The sequence below is a fragment of the Pseudophryne corroboree genome, chromosome 6 (assembly GCF_028390025.1).
Source record: "Pseudophryne corroboree isolate aPseCor3 chromosome 6, aPseCor3.hap2, whole genome shotgun sequence".
Taxonomy (NCBI): domain Eukaryota; kingdom Metazoa; phylum Chordata; class Amphibia; order Anura; family Myobatrachidae; genus Pseudophryne; species Pseudophryne corroboree.
In genome coordinates, this window is record NC_086449.1 from 672,961,610 (window position 1) to 672,978,520 (window position 16,911).

General features: G+C 43.2%; 1 protein-coding gene and 2 pseudogenes across 4 annotated transcripts in view; 2 read left to right on the top strand and 1 right to left on the bottom strand.

Annotated features, from left to right (window-relative positions):
- Positions 1–16,911, bottom strand: part of DOCK2 (dedicator of cytokinesis 2) — a 1,781,615-nt gene that overhangs the window by 1,482,734 nt on the left and 281,970 nt on the right. For all 4 annotated transcript variants that reach the window (XM_063928256.1, XM_063928254.1, XM_063928255.1 and 1 more), the window contains exons 9-11: positions 8,683–8,764; positions 6,011–6,146; positions 35–110 (exon numbers count right to left, since the gene is read on the bottom strand). In XM_063928256.1, coding sequence (XP_063784326.1) covers positions 35–110; positions 6,011–6,146; positions 8,683–8,764 — 294 coding nt within the window. The remainder of the gene's footprint in view (positions 1–34; positions 111–6,010; positions 6,147–8,682; positions 8,765–16,911) is intronic.
- LOC134939149 (5S ribosomal RNA) lies at positions 4,592–4,710 on the top strand (annotated as a pseudogene).
- On the top strand, positions 4,819–4,937 carry LOC134937018 (5S ribosomal RNA; annotated as a pseudogene).

A 16,911-nucleotide genomic window follows, 5' to 3' on the forward strand; every position in this document is an offset into this window, starting at 1 on the left:
GTTGATTCAGTAAATGCAAATACTTAATACTTACGGATGGAATGGTATAAAATGCTGCTTTTCTTCATCGCTTTCTACTTTTCCTTTAATTATATCGGTGATGTCCATTACTAGTGAAAATAAAACATTTCAAGGTCAACATTCAGAACACAGTAATCATATTTACGTAACATGGTTGTGAAAAGTGCTTTTATAATGCTGAGAAATTCAAGCAAGTGGAAAGAGAAGGTGTAAAACTAATCAAACAAAAGTTAATAACGTTGAACCATATTTGTACCACAAAACCCTTATTGTACTTCATGTATTAAAGGTACATAATTTTTAGAGTGTTCAACTCTTATACTAAGCAGACTTTAGATTTAATAGTGTATGATTATTGAGAAAATCTGGTGAAAAATGTTATGTTAAACAGACATTCATTCAGGGGCATTTAACAATGTGCCGGAGTCTACTGCACATGCGCAGGTCTCCGGAAACATGGTGCTCGGCATGTTCGGGGACTAATTTCACTACTGCTCATGTGTGATGGCCATTTTGGCTGTAATTTTTGCCACAGCTACAGAGCCCGACACATGAATCTGCAATGTAAGTGTTAAAATATGGGTGCAGTGTGAACCGCACACATTGCACCCATTATAGAAACGCCAATGCATTCAATGAAAAATCCAAGTAGCAGACATAGGGGCTGTAGCAGAGTCAAAGGCAAGTCTGCCATGTTGGTATATGGAGTGCGCTACTGCGCTTCCACCATATTGCTTCACAGGTGAAGCTTTTGCACCTAACCAACATGGCCACCATAGGTTAGTCTGCACATGCTCACTACTATCTTGATCCATCTTGATACTGTGTTTGAGAACCACTGAGATACATGGACGTGTACTACTCAGCTCTGCGATGACCCTGCAATACTCTGCATCGGCCCCAGACTCTGTAACTCGTAACAACTCTACATGTTCTGTAACTCAGAAAAAACAATATAACAACACTGCTTCTATCTATTACCACCCTTGAACATCTTCCTTTGCCCTGCTGTCTCTCCTCTTCCTTAATCTACCTGCTATGTTCCTGGTGATGTACCGGAAGTACAGTAGATGACAGAAGGTATAAAAGCAGTTGGGTTTTCAGGAACTGAACAAGCAGATGTAGGTCCGGTCAGTATCCAAGCAGGTGGTAAGATGTATGCCACTTTCGTACACCAGCTGGAGCTGAGCAAGCAGAATACTCAAGCATGGTTTAACTCAGAAAGTGCCTAATTATAGGTCCAAACAGGAAACAGGATCCAACGGGGATTCCACTGAGATAACACTGGTTATCTTGGATAAGGGCATATCAGGAAAAAATAATGACCGCTTGTAGTCAGAGGTGTAATAATGAGATACAGTTCCTAACAGTATTCACCACTTTAGCAACGTCCTCTGGATGGTGCTTTGCCAGGTTTTTCAGGATATCTCTGATGGAACTCACGCAGTAATTGAGGGACATGGACATTTTCCTTTGGTTCCCATGAACTGTCTTCTGGGCTGTACCCCTGCCATTTTATCTAATACTGAAGCTTGTTTCGATAAATGCGTTAATCAATAATTCTCTCATGTTTTTAATTCAGAAAGGATCTGGGGGAGGTAAGATGCACCCAGGAAATGGAATTGGCATGACTGGTTTCAATAGGGAGCTGTGAAAAACTGGATGAATCATGAAATCCGGAGTTCAAGCTTAAAGGCAACTGGATTGACCTGAGCTAAGATCTTAAAGGGGCCTATAAATCTTGGCCCTAGTTTTGGAGTCGGCACACCTATTTTCAGATTTTGCGTAGAGAGCTTAACTTTATCACCAACTTTAAAAACTGATGCATATCAGCAAGTCTCTTATAACCGTACCGGACATGATGCAATGTTTCCTTTAAAACCTCAAGATAATTTTCTAAAGATTGCAGTCTACCAGCAACAGCAGGAATAGCACAATCCTGTGACAAATTAGGAAGCAGGATTGGGTGATAACCAGGATTGGAAAAAAGGAATCTGCATGTGGATGACTGTTAAAAAGTTTTTATATGAAAATTTTGCCATTGGGAGGACACCATCCAAATCATCTTGCAGATGCCAAATATAACACTTAAATATTGTCCCAAAGCTTGATTTGTTTGACCATTTGATTGTGGATGGAAGCAGGATGGATTGGGAACTCAAAGTGGCCTGGTCTGTAAGAAATAACAAAATCAAAAAGATTCATGCGTAAGCTCCATCTGGCTTGCCATTTTTAAGGTCTCTGTGCAGACTTAACAAACTCTAAATTTCGGTGATTTGTAAGTACAATTATTTAGTGTGAGGCACTCTCTAGCAAATGCCTCCACTCAGTGATTGCAGACACAATGGCCAATAGTTCTCAGAGAGCAATTGGTGCCACAATCTTGAAAAAAATCTTTAATGAAACATCTACAGAAGTTGGCAAAACCTATAAACCTTTGTACCTCATTTATATTTCTTGGCGTTGGCCAATCTACTATAGCCTGAATTTTGCCAGGATCCGTTTTTAAGCTTTGGGGTGAAATGATGTAACCCAAAAACTGAACCTGAGTTCGATGGAATTCACACTTCTGCAGCTTAATGTATAACTGATGCTCGCGAAGACACTCAAGCATAGTTTGCACGTGTTGCTGATGTTCTTCAAGGGAATTTGAGAAGATTAGTATGTCATCAAGATATACGATGATCAATTAGATCCCTAAAAACATCATTTATAAAATGAATGCTGTAGGAGCATTACACAGGCAACAGTCATTACCAAGTTTTCATAATGTCCATATTTGGTAACAAATGCAGTTTTCCATTCATCGCCAGGTCTTATACGGATTAGGTTATATGCCCCTCGTAGATCTAATTTTGTAAAAAGTTTAGCTGTTCGGAGCCTCTTCAACAATTCTGAGATGAGGGGAAGAGGGTAATGATTTTTAATTGTAATTTTATTCAGTTCCCTGTTCTCAATTATGGTCTCAATGAACCATCCTTTTTTTTCTACAAAGAAAATAGGCGTTCCCGCTGGTCATGTTGAGGGACCAATAAAGCCTTTTGTAATGTTTTCATCAAGATATTCTTTAAGGATCTTAATTTCAGGTTCAACTATGGGTAAATGCATCCAAAAGGTATGGTAGGTAGGTTATAATTGGTACCCATGTGGTGGTGCCGGATCAGTAGAAGCATGTGTACATTCTGCAGACCTGTCCATAAAGCTGCACTTAGAACATTTCTGCAGATTATGTTGGTGACATTTTATTTAAATAAAATTAGTTTGATTAATGTGTCCTACAGATGTGCCCTCAAACAACCTTGCTACAGTCACATTAAACAGACCTTCTAGCCGTGCCTAGTCATGAGCGCATTTACTAATGTCGGGAGTCTTTTTGTGCATTTTCTCTAAAAATGCACGTTATTCACATTGCTATGTGAATAAGTTGCACGAGCAGACTCTGCTGATATAAAATACTGAGAAACATAACATTTCTTATGCAACTGTAGTCACACACAGAATTTAGGCATGCCGATTATCATTATAATCAAAAGAGTCTGCTTGTGCATCTTATTCGCATAGCGATGTGAATAAGATGCATTTTCTCAAAATAAGGCACCTGGCATTAGCAGAGCTGTCAGTGAAGTACCGGCTCACTCACACCTGGCATGGCGTTTTAAGGCTAGATGTATAAGGACACATCTGTAAATATAAGGGACAAAGGGGGAGGTGTACTAAGCCTTGATGAGTGATAAAGTGAAGAGACATAAGTACCAGTCAATCAGCTCCTACCTGTCATATTACAGGCTGTGTTTGAAAAATGTCAGAAGCTGATTGGTAGTTTATTTCTCACCAATTTATTACTCACCAAGGCTTAGTACATTTCCCCCTAAGTTTATAAAATAATAATAATAATTTTTAAACTATTTTACAAAACATAAAAAATACTGGAGAATACCTGGGATAAGGTGAGATGCATTTTAACTTATCTTCATGGGAGCCATATTGTCAAGAAACTACACTGCATACAGTATGTCTATTTTTAATGCAGCTCCTGACAGATTGCTGGTTAAGATATCAGCAGCATTCTGGACCTGTGACTGCAATATAGTAAGGGCAGGGATGGGAAACACCTACGTAGTTCAAGGGGCTTTCCATCAATAACAAAATTACTAAAATCATTATGATGGGCACTACAATGTACTGGCAAACTTGTAAAAACTAGTTTTCTGCCAGATCTCTACAAAGACACCTTGAAGTCAATGAACACAGTGGGGGTTTATAGAAGTGGAGCTGTTGCCCATAGCAACCAATCAAATTCTAGTTACGTATCATTTATCTAGTACCTTCTAGAAGATAATAGCTAGAATCTAATTGGCTGCTATGAGCAACATCTCCACTTCTATAAATCTGCACTTTAGTAAATATACCCGCTATTCTCATTGTATTCCTAAAGACTCAAAGGGCCTGAGTCAGAGCTGGACACTGCTGCATTTTGTCTTGCGTCTGTTGCGGTACTGCAGTCTGTGAGTATACAGTATGTACCAGTAGCTAGAAGTAGAAGAGCTCTAAAAAACCCCTCACAAAACTCAACTACAGCCACACCACACTGGACATGCCCAATCTCATCTGATCTTGGAAGCAAAGCAGTGTTGGACCTCGTTAGTGCTTGGATGGGACACCACCTGGGAATACCAGGTGCTATAGGTATATTTATACTACCAACAGTCTTTTTTCTCTTGATGCATTCCATTGTGAAACTTAATTTATGAACCAGTAGTTAGAAGTAGAAGAGCTCTAACAGAAACCACAAAGCTTATCTACTGCCACACCACACTGGACATGCCCAATCTCATTAGATCTTGGAAGCTAAGCAGTCTTGGGCCTGGTTAATACTTGGATTTGAAACCACCTGGGAATACCTGGTGCTGTAGGTATCACTATAAGCCTTTCCCCAGAATTAGTAGCATGCATCTGAATGAGTAAGGACATAGACACCCACTTTCAGTGTCTCTGAATGCTGTAATACTGCTACGTGCCACCGATAGTGCACCATCGCTCACACAATCGTTACATATGTGTCGTAGGAGATTTCAGAAATTTTGTTTATTGCATGTCTTCCCAAATTCATTGAAGTCCCCCGGTATGGGATATGCACAGACCAATGGGAATTACATCTGTATACTGAGATATTGTCAAATGTCTATAGAGTTGCAATCAATTGTCTCTGAGACCCTATTCTGTGTCATTTTCTGATATAAGAGGACAGTTACAGTATATGCTTGCAACACTTAACATCTAAATATCTATCTATTTATCTATATATCTATCTATCTACAATATGTCTGCATGTGCGCATGTGTGTTATTACTCTGTATACCGCCACTGTATAGGTTACTGGTGGTACGGCCTCATCTAGAAAACTGTGTTCAGTTCTGGAGGCCATATCTCCAGAAGGCTATTAATACATTAAAGACTGTACAAATAAGGGCTACTAAAATGGTACATGGCCTACATCACAAAACTTACTGGGAAAGACTAAAAAAGATTGGAGCAGAGAAGGAAAATGGGGAACATGATGGAAACTTTCAAATATACCATGGGTTTTGACAAGGTCCAGGAGGGAAACATTCTTCAAAGGAAGAGAAGTCTTAGAACACGAGGACATGCACTGAAACTGAAGGGAGGTACTATAGGCTCAGGGGAAATGTAAGGAAAAATGACTTCACAGAAAGAGTAGTGGATAAGTGGAATAGCCTCCCACCAGAGGTGGATGAGGCTAAGTAAGGAGAGCACTATAAACATGCTTGGTATAGGCATATAAATATCCTACATATAACTAAGGATCAAATAGGGTAGATAATTAAAAGGGTCAGACTAGATGGGCCAAGTTATTCTTCTCTGCCGTCAAATACTATGTTTCTATGTTACTGTAATGAAAATATAAAAACAGTGCATGTAGAACAATGTATAACATGCTTATACAGAATAAGAGTACATTTTCAGATACCTGCCACTCCAAAGGGTCGTCTTAATCCTTGAGTACACTTCTTTATGTTGGTTTCTTTAAGGTCCATTCGTCCAATTCTTACAATCTGACACACTAAATAAATTCGGTCTCTATTAAGATCCTTGTTTCCAAGATCCTATATGAAAAAATACAAATAAATGATTTAACTACAAGCAAAACTCCATGAAGCATTTGAAATGTAAAACTATAAATTTATTGACATCGGTCTGGCAGGGAACTTAATTGGAGATATTTTTAGGTCTCATGACTACGAATCAAACGTTAAACACAAGCTTCACATGTGTTCTTACTAGAATTTTTAGTAGCATTTTGGGTCCATTGGAGGATTTTGTTGGAATCATCAAAAGCTTTTAACTTACAGTAAAAGCACTGAAAGGAACAGCGCTTCAGAACAAAGGAAAACGCAAAGCACAAAATGACTATGGTGAAAAAATGGCTTTTAGTGTCAGGACTACTTACAGTACATCGGACTGTACTAGTAAAAGATATAACATTATCAGAAATGGGTAACCACTTAGACCTTTGGTTTCCCACTCCAGTGCTCAGGGAACCCGAACAATGCATAATACCTTACTGGAGCACAGGTGTATAGTGTTACTTTAATGATTCATAAAAGAGCCACAAGTCGTAATGATTATTTCAACTGTGCTTATGTGAGGAGGCCTGGAAAACATGTACTGTTAGGGTTTTCAGTGGACTGAAGTGAAGATAAGAAACACTGCCTTAGACATTTCATTTTCTCTCCATCTGATAAACAGTTATATTTTAACACTTGTAAACATGTATGAAAGATTTTATAACAGTGTATTAAAACTGTATGTGCATTTGTTAGCAAAATGAATACATTATGTAATTAGCTGTCACAGAAATTACCAAGAGATTGGTGAGTTATTAAATCCGTGCTGTGCTATGATGGTGGGATCCTCTCATACAAGTTTAAAAAGGGGCATGCCCACGCCTGTCTGCTGCCCTGAGGATGCATCTCAGGTGGGGCTGAGGTAGCCAGGCCAGGAGCCCAGTGGCTATAGAGTACCTGCAAATAGCAGGCAGGGCTTTAAGACCCTAAACCCCCGGATCCCATACTTACTTCGGTGGCTGGTCCTTCTCTCACAAGGCTGTTCTGTCTCCCTCGCAGTGGGAGCCAGGGGGCGCACGCCCAGGCTTCCATCGTGTGTGCATTGAGGAGACTGGACAGACCTTCTACAATTCTTATATAGATATATACTTACTGACCCCATATTGTAACCTTTAATAATGCACAATATTGTGTATTCTTTTCTTTACTTTGTTAATTTACTTTCTTCTTCTATGATACATACATTCCCATCATAGTGCCACTTTACATAATAACATAGAAATTGCAGGGGACAGTTTCAAAGCTGAAAATGTGTTTTATGATCAAGTCCCATCTCCACTTGCGGCTGAATTGACATAACTGTGCGGCATTCACACATCGTTTAAGTTTATTGAGTGTGTGTTGAGGGCGTGTAGATGGAATTGAGGCCTATGCAGAGCAGAACATATGATGTCATTTCGAACACATCTCTTGCACCAGTTACAGAGCTGGCGTAAGTTTGAACTAATTGTGATGATGGCAATGTGAACAAGCAGGGTGATGCAGTTACATAAACACTTGCAACTTGGCATATGAGCAAATATCCACATTTAGGCCCTAGTTCTTATTTGGAAGTAAAGCAAAAAAAGTAAGAAACTTTGTATCTGGATGACACCATGTTGCAATGCAAGGGGAATATACATTTATATTTTTTTCTGAGCATGGTAAATACTGGATGCTTTTGCATGTAGCCCACAAATGTTAGACAGCTTTATTTTTACACTGCAATTTAGATTTCAATTTGGACACACTCCACCCAAATCTAAAACTCTCTGCACATTTTACATCTGCCAAACCTGCAGTGCAACATGGTTTTGCCCAGGTGCAGTTACTTGCTTTTTTTGCTTCATTTTCAATTCAGAATCAGGCCCTTACAGTAGTTCTGTGCATGCAGTGTGAGTGCAATTACAGCCCCACAATATATAAGTATTATATTCCGAAGGGGAAAAAAAAGACTTAAAATCCAGCAGTACCGCTCCTAATGTATATTGCAGAGTTTCCCAAGTTCTGTCATTACACTCCAGATTTTAAAGATTTCCATGCTTGATCACAGGTCAATTAATTAGTACCTCAGTCAAATTGATTTAAGCATCTGGCTTCAACCATGGATATCCTTAAAACCTGCACTGTAATGGCGGAGTTTGGTAACCTCTGGTATATTGGATGTCATCTGCTACTGAGAGCAGGGGTTACTTACAAAGAAAGCACACCCATAGTATCTAATTAGACATTAGATTTTATTATTTACTGTGCACTAGTTAAAAGTGAACAGGTGATTGACTGTTATGCACTACTGTATATTTGCACTTTTTTTGTAAAACAGATATACCAGTACAGCATATCAGAAAAAAATGTAGCCAAAAATATGACATGTGGTTAATTAATAATTATTTACATTATATAGTTATATAATTTAAATTGAAGTGCTCTACATGAATTAAATCAGAAAGAATACATATATTCTTAACTAGTGCAAACAGTTATCTTGACAAGATTCTTCTAGATGTTGTCACTCATTAGAGTATACTATACTTACCGTGAAAACAACCTTTAAGTTGTTGAGCATGTCTATTTCTTTTGGAAAACCTTTACTTCCCCATCTCACTAAATAATTCTCACTGTGAAAATAAATGTTTAATATTGTAAATATTAAAAACACAATCATTTATAGCGCCATTTAAAGTACACACAATGTATTCATTCACTCACTGTAAGTTTTTTTACAGTCGAGAAAACATGGCTCAGACTTAAGAGAACCTCAACTTCACTTTGATGAAACTGTCTATACACACTAGCCAGTAGTGTCATAGTGATTGATACTGTTGGCTTGCTTAGTTGCAGCTGCTGTCCCTGTATAGATAGTTTCAGTAAGATAAATGGGATGCGGTCAACATCCCGCCGGACGGAATCCCGGCACCGGAATCCTGACCGGCACAATCCCGACATATTCTCCCTCAGTGGGTGTCCACGACACCCATAGAGGGAGAATAAATTAGTGTGCCGAGCGTAGCAAGGCACCGTGCCCACAGCGTGGCGAGCGCAGCGAACCCGCAAGGGGCTGCGTTCCGCTCGCCACCCCTGTCGGGATTGTACTCGTCTGGATTACGGTGTCGGTATTCCGACAGCCGGGATCCCGTCCAGCGGGATTTCGTACTGATCCCAGATAAATATCAGGTACGGACAAGTAAGCAGACTATGTAAACAAAATATTTTATTTTATTTTTTTAGAGAGATTTGTACAACATAAATCCTTGCAGTGTACTATATTTTCATGTACAGTTGTGCTATAGTCTTGATGCATTAGTGACAGCTTCTCTTTAAAGGCGATATATCACATTTGGGTAATTACAGCTTGCATGTATGTAGAGTAACTGGAGTTGCGTGTTCTGGAATGTGTGCAGAGCTGTAGATGGAATGTCTGCACTTAACTGTATGGTTTTTTTAATATCTTACAAATTAATTGGCGCATCCACTTCTTGGGTATTATTCTTATCACTTTAGATTTGCTAGTAGAAAACAGGACATACATTAATAAAGGGACATACATTAATAAAGGGACATACAAAATAGATAAAATAAATGTATTCATAAAAACAAAGCATAGGGCATGAAAGAGCTTATATGAGGTCACAGCTGAAACAAGAGGAGTCAGGGTTCTCACAGTGGAGATTGGATGAGTTGTGATTACGCATTAATGTGGGTAGTGTAGGTGGGAGTAGGGCAAATTCTAAAAAAGAGAAAGGATTTGGGAAAGCATTTGTGGATTTGGAGTCTGTAAGAGTCTGAATGGTGTGGTAGGGATTTCTTTAAGTGGGTAGTGCTGCCGATGGGCTCACTTTGGGGTTGATTCAATAGTCCTGGGGAATCAATTAACCTGCAGCAAATAATTGCGGCTAATTGAATTCCCCGCCTAAGAGTCAAGCTATTACTTCCTCAATCAGAAAATCAAAAAGTCATCATGTTGTGATGACAATGTGGACTCCACCACGCAGCCGCTATAGTCACTCTATAAAATGTTGTCATGACCGCGATAAGGAATTGCAAAAATAAGAATTTACTCACCGGTAATTCTATTTCTCGTAGTCCGTAGTGGATGCTGGGAACTCCGTAAGGACCATGGGGAATAGACGGGCTCCGCAAAAAGATTAGGTACTATCTGGTGTGCACTGGCTCCTCCCTCTATGCCCCTCCTCCAGACCTCAGTTAGGGAAACTGTGCCCGGAAGAGCTGACATTACAAGGAAAGGATTTTTGGAATCCAGGGTAAGACTCATACCAGCCACACCAATCACACCGTACAACTTGTGATAACCTTACCCAGTTAACAGTATGAACAATAACTGAGCCTCACTCAACGGATGGCTCATAACAATAACCCTTATTTAAGCAATAACTATATACACGTATTGCAGAAAGTCCGCACTTCGGACAAGCGCCCAGCATCCACTACGGACTACGAGAAATAGAATTACCGGTGAGTAAATTCTTATTTTCTCTGACGTCCTAGTGGATGCTGGGAACTCCGTAAGGACCATGGGGATTATACCAAAGCTCCCAAACGGGCGGGAGAGTGCGGATGACTCTGCAGCACAGAATAAGCAAACACAAGGTCCTCCTCAGCCAGGGTATCAAACTTGTAGAACTTTGCAAAGGTGTTTGAACCCGACCAAGTAGCCGCTCGGCAAAGCTGTAAAGCCGAGACCACTCGGGCAGCCGCCCAAGAAGAGCCCACCTTCCTTGTGGAATGGGCTTTTACTGATTTTGGATGCGGCAATCCCGCCGCAGAATGAGCCAGCTGAATCGTGCTACAGATCCAGCGAGCAATAGTTTGCTTTGAAGCAGGAGCACCCAGCTTGTTGGGTGCATGCAGAATAAATAGCGAGTCAGTCTTCCTGACTCCAGCCGTTCTGGAAACATATATTTTCAAAGCCCTGACTACGTCCAGCAACTTGGAGTCCTCCAAGTCCCGAGTAGCCGCAGGCACCACAATAGGTTGGTTCAAATGAAACAATGATACCACCTTTGGGAGAAATTGGGGACAAGTCCTCAATTCTGCCCAGTCCACATGGAAGATCAGATATGGGCTTTTACATGACAAAGCCGCCAATTCCGACACACGCCTAGCCGATGCTAAGGCCAACAGCATGACCACTTTCCACGTGAGATACTTAAGTTCCACGGTCTTAAGTGGCTCAAACCAGTGGGATTTCAGGAAATCCAACACAACGTTAAGATCCCAGGGTGCCACTGGTGGCACAAAAGGGGGCTGAATATGCAGCACTCCCTTAACAAACGTCTGAACCTCAGGTAGTGAAGCCAGTTCTTTTTGAAAGAAAATGGATAGGGCTGAAATCTGGACCTTTATGGACCCCAATATTAGGCCCATAGTCACCCCTGACTGTAGGAAGTGCAGGAATCGACCCAGCTGGAATTCCTCTGTAGGGGCCTTTCTGGCCTCACACCAAGCAACATATTTTCGCCATATACGGTGATAATGCTTTGCTGTCACGTCCTTCCTAGCCTTTATCAGCGTAGGAATAACTTCATCCGGAATGCCTTTTTCCGCTAGGATCCGGCGTTCAACCGCCATGCCGTCAAACGCAGCCGCGGTAAGTCTTGGAACAGACAGGGCCCTTGTTGCAGCAGGTCCTGTCTGAGAGGCAGCGGCCATGGGTCCTCTGTGCGCATTTCTTGCAGTTTCGGGTACCAAGTCCTTCTTGGCCAATCCGGAACAATGAGTATTGTTCTTATTCCTCTCTTTCTTACTATTCTCAGTACCTTGGGTATGAGAGGAAGAGGAGGAAACACATATACCGACTGGTACACCCACGGTGTCACTAGGGCGTCCACAGCTATCGCCTGAGGGTCCCTTGACCTGGCGCAAAATCTTTTTAGCTTTTTGTTGAGGCGGGACGCCATCATGTCCACCTGTGGCAGTTCCCATCGCTTTGCAATCTGTGTGAAAACTTCTTGATGAAGTCCCCACTCTCCCGGGTGGAGGTCGTGTCTGCTGAGGAAGTCTGCTTCCCAGTTGTCCACTCCCGGAATGAACACTGCTGACAGTGCTTGCACGTGATTCTCCGCCCACCGAAGAATCTTTGTGGCTTCCGCCATTGCCATCCTGCTTCTTGTGCCGCCCTGGCGGTTTACATGGGCGACCGCCGTGATGTTGTCTGACTGAATCAGCACTGGCCGGTTTCGAAGCAGGGGCTCTGCTTGACTCAGGGCGTTGTAAATGGCCCTTAGTTCCAGTATATTTATGTGTAGAGATATCTCCAGACTTGACCACAGCCCTTGGAAGTTTCTTCCCTGAGTGACTGCCCCCCATTCTCGGAGGCTTGCATCCGTGGTCACCAGGACCCAGTCCTGTATGCCGAACCTGTGTCCCTCGAGAAGGTGAGCACTCTGCAGCCACCACAGAAGAGACACCCTGGCCCTTGGGGACAGGGTGATCAGCCGATGCATCTGAAGATGCGATCCGGACCACTTGTCCAACAGATCCCACTGAAAGATCCTTGCATGGAACCTGCCGAAGGGAATGGCTTCGTATGAAGCCACCATCTTTCCCAGGACTCGCGTGCAGTGATGCACCGATACCTGTTTTGGTTTCAGGAGGTCCCTGACCAGAGATGCTAATTCCTGGGCCTTCTCCACCGGGAGAAACACCTTCTTCTGTTCTGTGTCCAGAATCATGCCCAGGAAAAGCAGACGCGTCGTAGGAATCAGCTGCGACTTTGGAACATTCAGAATCCAGCCGTGCTGTTGCAACACTTCCTGAGAGAGTGCTACGCTGATCAACAACTGCTCTCTGGACCTCGCCTTTATGAGGAGATCGTCCAAGTACGGGATAACTATAACTCCCTTCTTCCGAAGGAGTATCATCATTTCGGCCATTACCTTGGTAAATATCCTCGGTGCCGTGGACAGGCCAAACGGCAACGCCTGGAACTGGTAATGACAGTCCTGTACCACAAACCTGAGGTACTCCTGGTGAAGTGGGTAAATGGGGACATGCAAGTAAGCATCCTTGATGTCCAGCGACACCATAAAATCCCCCTCTTCCAGGCTTGCAATAACCGCTCTGAGCGATTCCATTTTGAACTTGAATTTCTTTATATAAGTGTTCAAGGATTTTAAATTCAGAATGGGTCTCACCGAACCGTCCAGTTTCGGTACCACAAACAGTTTGGAATAGTAACCCCTTCCCTGTTGAAGGAGGGGGACCCTGACAATCACTTGCTGGAGGTACAGCTTGTGAATTGCCGCCAGTACTACCTCCCTTTCCATGGGGGAAGCTGGCAAGGCTGATTTGAGGTAACAGCGGGGGGGAGTCGCTTCGAATTCCAGCTTGTATCCCTGAGATACAATTTGTACAGCCCAGAGATCCACCTGTGAGCGAACCCACTGGTTGCTGAAGTTTCGGAGACGCGCCCCTACCGCACCTGGCTCCGCCTGTGGAGCCCCAACGTCATGCGGTGGACTTAGTGGAAGCAGGGGAGGACTTTTGTTCCTGGGAACTGGCTGCATGGTGCAGCTTCTTACCTCTACCCCTGCCTCTGGCAAGAAAGGATGCGCCCCTGACCCTCTTGCCTTTCTGAGAACGAAAGGACTGCATTTGATAATACGGTGCTTTCTTAGGCTGTGAGGAAACCTGAGGCAAGAAAGTCGACTTTCCAGCTGTCGCTGTGGACACGAGGTCCGATAGACCGTCCCCAAACAATTCCTCACCCTTATAAGGCAAAACCTCCATGTGTTTTTTAGAATCAGCATCTCCTGTCCATTGCCGAGTCCATAAGACCCTCCTGGCAGAAATGGACATAGCATTAATTCTAGAGCCCAGCAGGCAAATGTCCCTCTGAGCATCCGGCATATATAAGACGACGTCTTTTAGATGGCCCAGGGTTAGCAAAACAGTATCCCTGTCGAGGGAATCTATGTCGTCTGACAGAGTATCTGTCCATGCTGCTACAGCACTACACATCCAGGCTGAAGCAATAGCAGGTCTCAGTAGAGTACCAGAGTGTGTGTACACTGACTTCAGGATAGCTTCCTGCTTTCTATCCGCAGGCTCCTTAAGGGCAGCCGTATCCTGAGACGGCAGGGCCACCTTTTTAGATAAGCGTGTCAGCGCCTTGTCCACCCTAGGGGATGTTTCCCAACGTAACCTGTCCGTTGGCGGGAAAGGGTACGCCATCAGTAACCTCTTAGAAATCACTAGTTTCTTATCAGGGGAACTCCACGCTTCTTCACATAATTCATTTAATTCATCAGATGGGGGAAAAGTCACTGGCTGCTTTTTCTCCCCAAACATATAAACCCTCTTGGTATTAACAGGGTTAATCTCAGAAATGTGTAATACATCTTTCATTGCAATAATCATGTATCGGATGGCCTTGGTCATTTTAGACCGTAAATGTGCCTCATCATCGTCGACACCGGAGTCGGACTCCGTGTCGACATCTGTGTCAACCATCTGAGATAGAGGGCGTTTATGAGCCCCTGACGGTTTCTGAGTCGCCTGGGCAGGCGCGGGCTGAGACCCCGGCTGTCCCAAGGCTGCAGCGTCATCAAACCTTTTATGTAAGGAGTTGACATTGTCGTTTAAGACCTTCCACATATCCATCCAATCAGGTGTCGGCCCCGACGGGGGCGACACCACACTTATCTGCCCTTGCTCCGCCTCCACGTAACCCTCCTCATCAAACATGTCGACACAGCCGTACCAACACACCGCACACACACAGGGAATGCTCAGACTGAGGACAGGACCCCACAAAGTCCTTTGGGGAGACAGAGAGAGAGTATGCCAGCACACACCACAGCGCTATATAATACAGGGATTTTCACTTATAATAAGTGATTACCCATCTTATATGTTTTATTTGCGCCTAAATTTATGTGCCCCCCCTCTCTTTTTTACCCTTCTTGTACCTGGATACTGCAGGGGAGAGCCTGGGGAGCTGCTTCCAGCGGAGCTGTGAAGAAAAAATGGCGCTGGTGTGCTGAGGAAGAAGGCCCCGCCCCCTCAGTGGCGGGCTTCTGTCCCGCTTTCTGTGTAAAAAAATGGCGGGGTTTTTTACATATATACAGTGCCAGACTGTATATATGTATTTTTATTGCCAAAAGATACTTCAATTGCTGCCCAGGGCGCCCCCCCAGCGCCCTGCACCCTACAGTGACCGGAGTGTGTAAGTGTGCTGGGAGCAATGGCGCACAGCTGCGGTGCTGTGCGCTGCCTTAAATGAAGACAGGAGTCTTCTGCCGCCGATTTCATCGTCTTCAAGCTTCTGTTCTTCTGGCTCTGCGAGGGGGACGGCGGCGCGGCTCCGGGAACGGACGATCGAGGACAGGTGCCTGTGTTCGAACCCTCTGGAGCTAATGGTGTCCAGTAGCCTAAGAAGAACAAGCTAGCTGCAAGCAGGTAGGTTTGCTTCTCTCCCCTTAGTCCCACGTAGCAGTGAGTCTGTTGCCAGCAGAAGCTCACTGAAAATAAAAAACCTAATAAATACTTTCTTTACCAGTAAGCTCAGGAGAGCCCACTAGGAGCACCCAGCTCTGGCCGGGCACAGATTCTAACTGAGGTCTGGAGGAGGGGCATAGAGGGAGGAGCCAGTGCACACCAGATAGTACCTAATCTTTTTGCGGAGCCCGTCTATTCCCCATGGTCCTTACGGAGTTCCCAGCATCCACTAGGACGTCAGAGAAAGTAGTTTAAACATCTGCCACTTGTATTTGGAGATTGCAGCTTCTGCCAAGGGTACTAAAACAGTATCCAGTCTCTAAGTCAACAGTATCTAGGTTGACAGTGTCTAGGTCGACCACTATTGGTCAACAGTAACTAGGTCGACAGGGATTCTAGGTCGACAGGGTCTCTAGGTCGACAGGTCAAAAGGTCGACATGAGTTTTTCAATTTATTTTCTTTTTTAGAACTTTTTCATAATTAACGATCCACGCGGACTATGATTCGGAATAGTAACCTGTGGCGAGCGCAGCGAGGCACCTTGCCCGAAGCATGGCAAGCGAAGCGAGCCATTCGAGGGGACGCGGTGCACTAATTGGGGTTCCCAGTCACTGTACTGAGAAAACGACACCAAAAACATATAAAGCCCATGTCGACCTTTTGATCTGTCGACCTAGACCATTTCGACCTACAGACCCTGTCGACCTAGCATCCCTGTCGACCTAGTAACTGTCTACCAATCATGGTCGACCTAGTTACTGACGACCCTCCATACCACACCCACTAAAACAACACCACTAATGCAATGGCTGGGAAACATACCATACATAGATCTACTGTATATATTTAAGTGTCTCCTTAAATGATGATAATTGCTATAACGATAAATGTTATGCATATTCCTACGCTACATATTCCAGCTGGTACTGCATAAGTGGGTGGAAAAATAGTATACAGAGAAATCAATGGGATATATTTTGTTTAGTAATCTCCATCTATAGTAAAACAAACATATGATTGGTTATAAATAATTGCTCTATCCAATCAAAAAAAAAATCAATTTCATCCTCATCTAAAATTGAACAATAGAACAGAAAGAGGAAAAAAAAAACTTTCAAAACAAATCTCCAAATAGACTGCAACAATACAATCATGTGGTCTGAATATCATACAAAGTGCCACATAACATAATGGGGTATATTCAATTTTTGTCGGATCCTTTCTGACAAGTATTGTCGGAAAGGATCCGACAAAGCAGTATTCAATGAACGGCCAAATCCAACAGGATTTGGCCATTCCCGACAA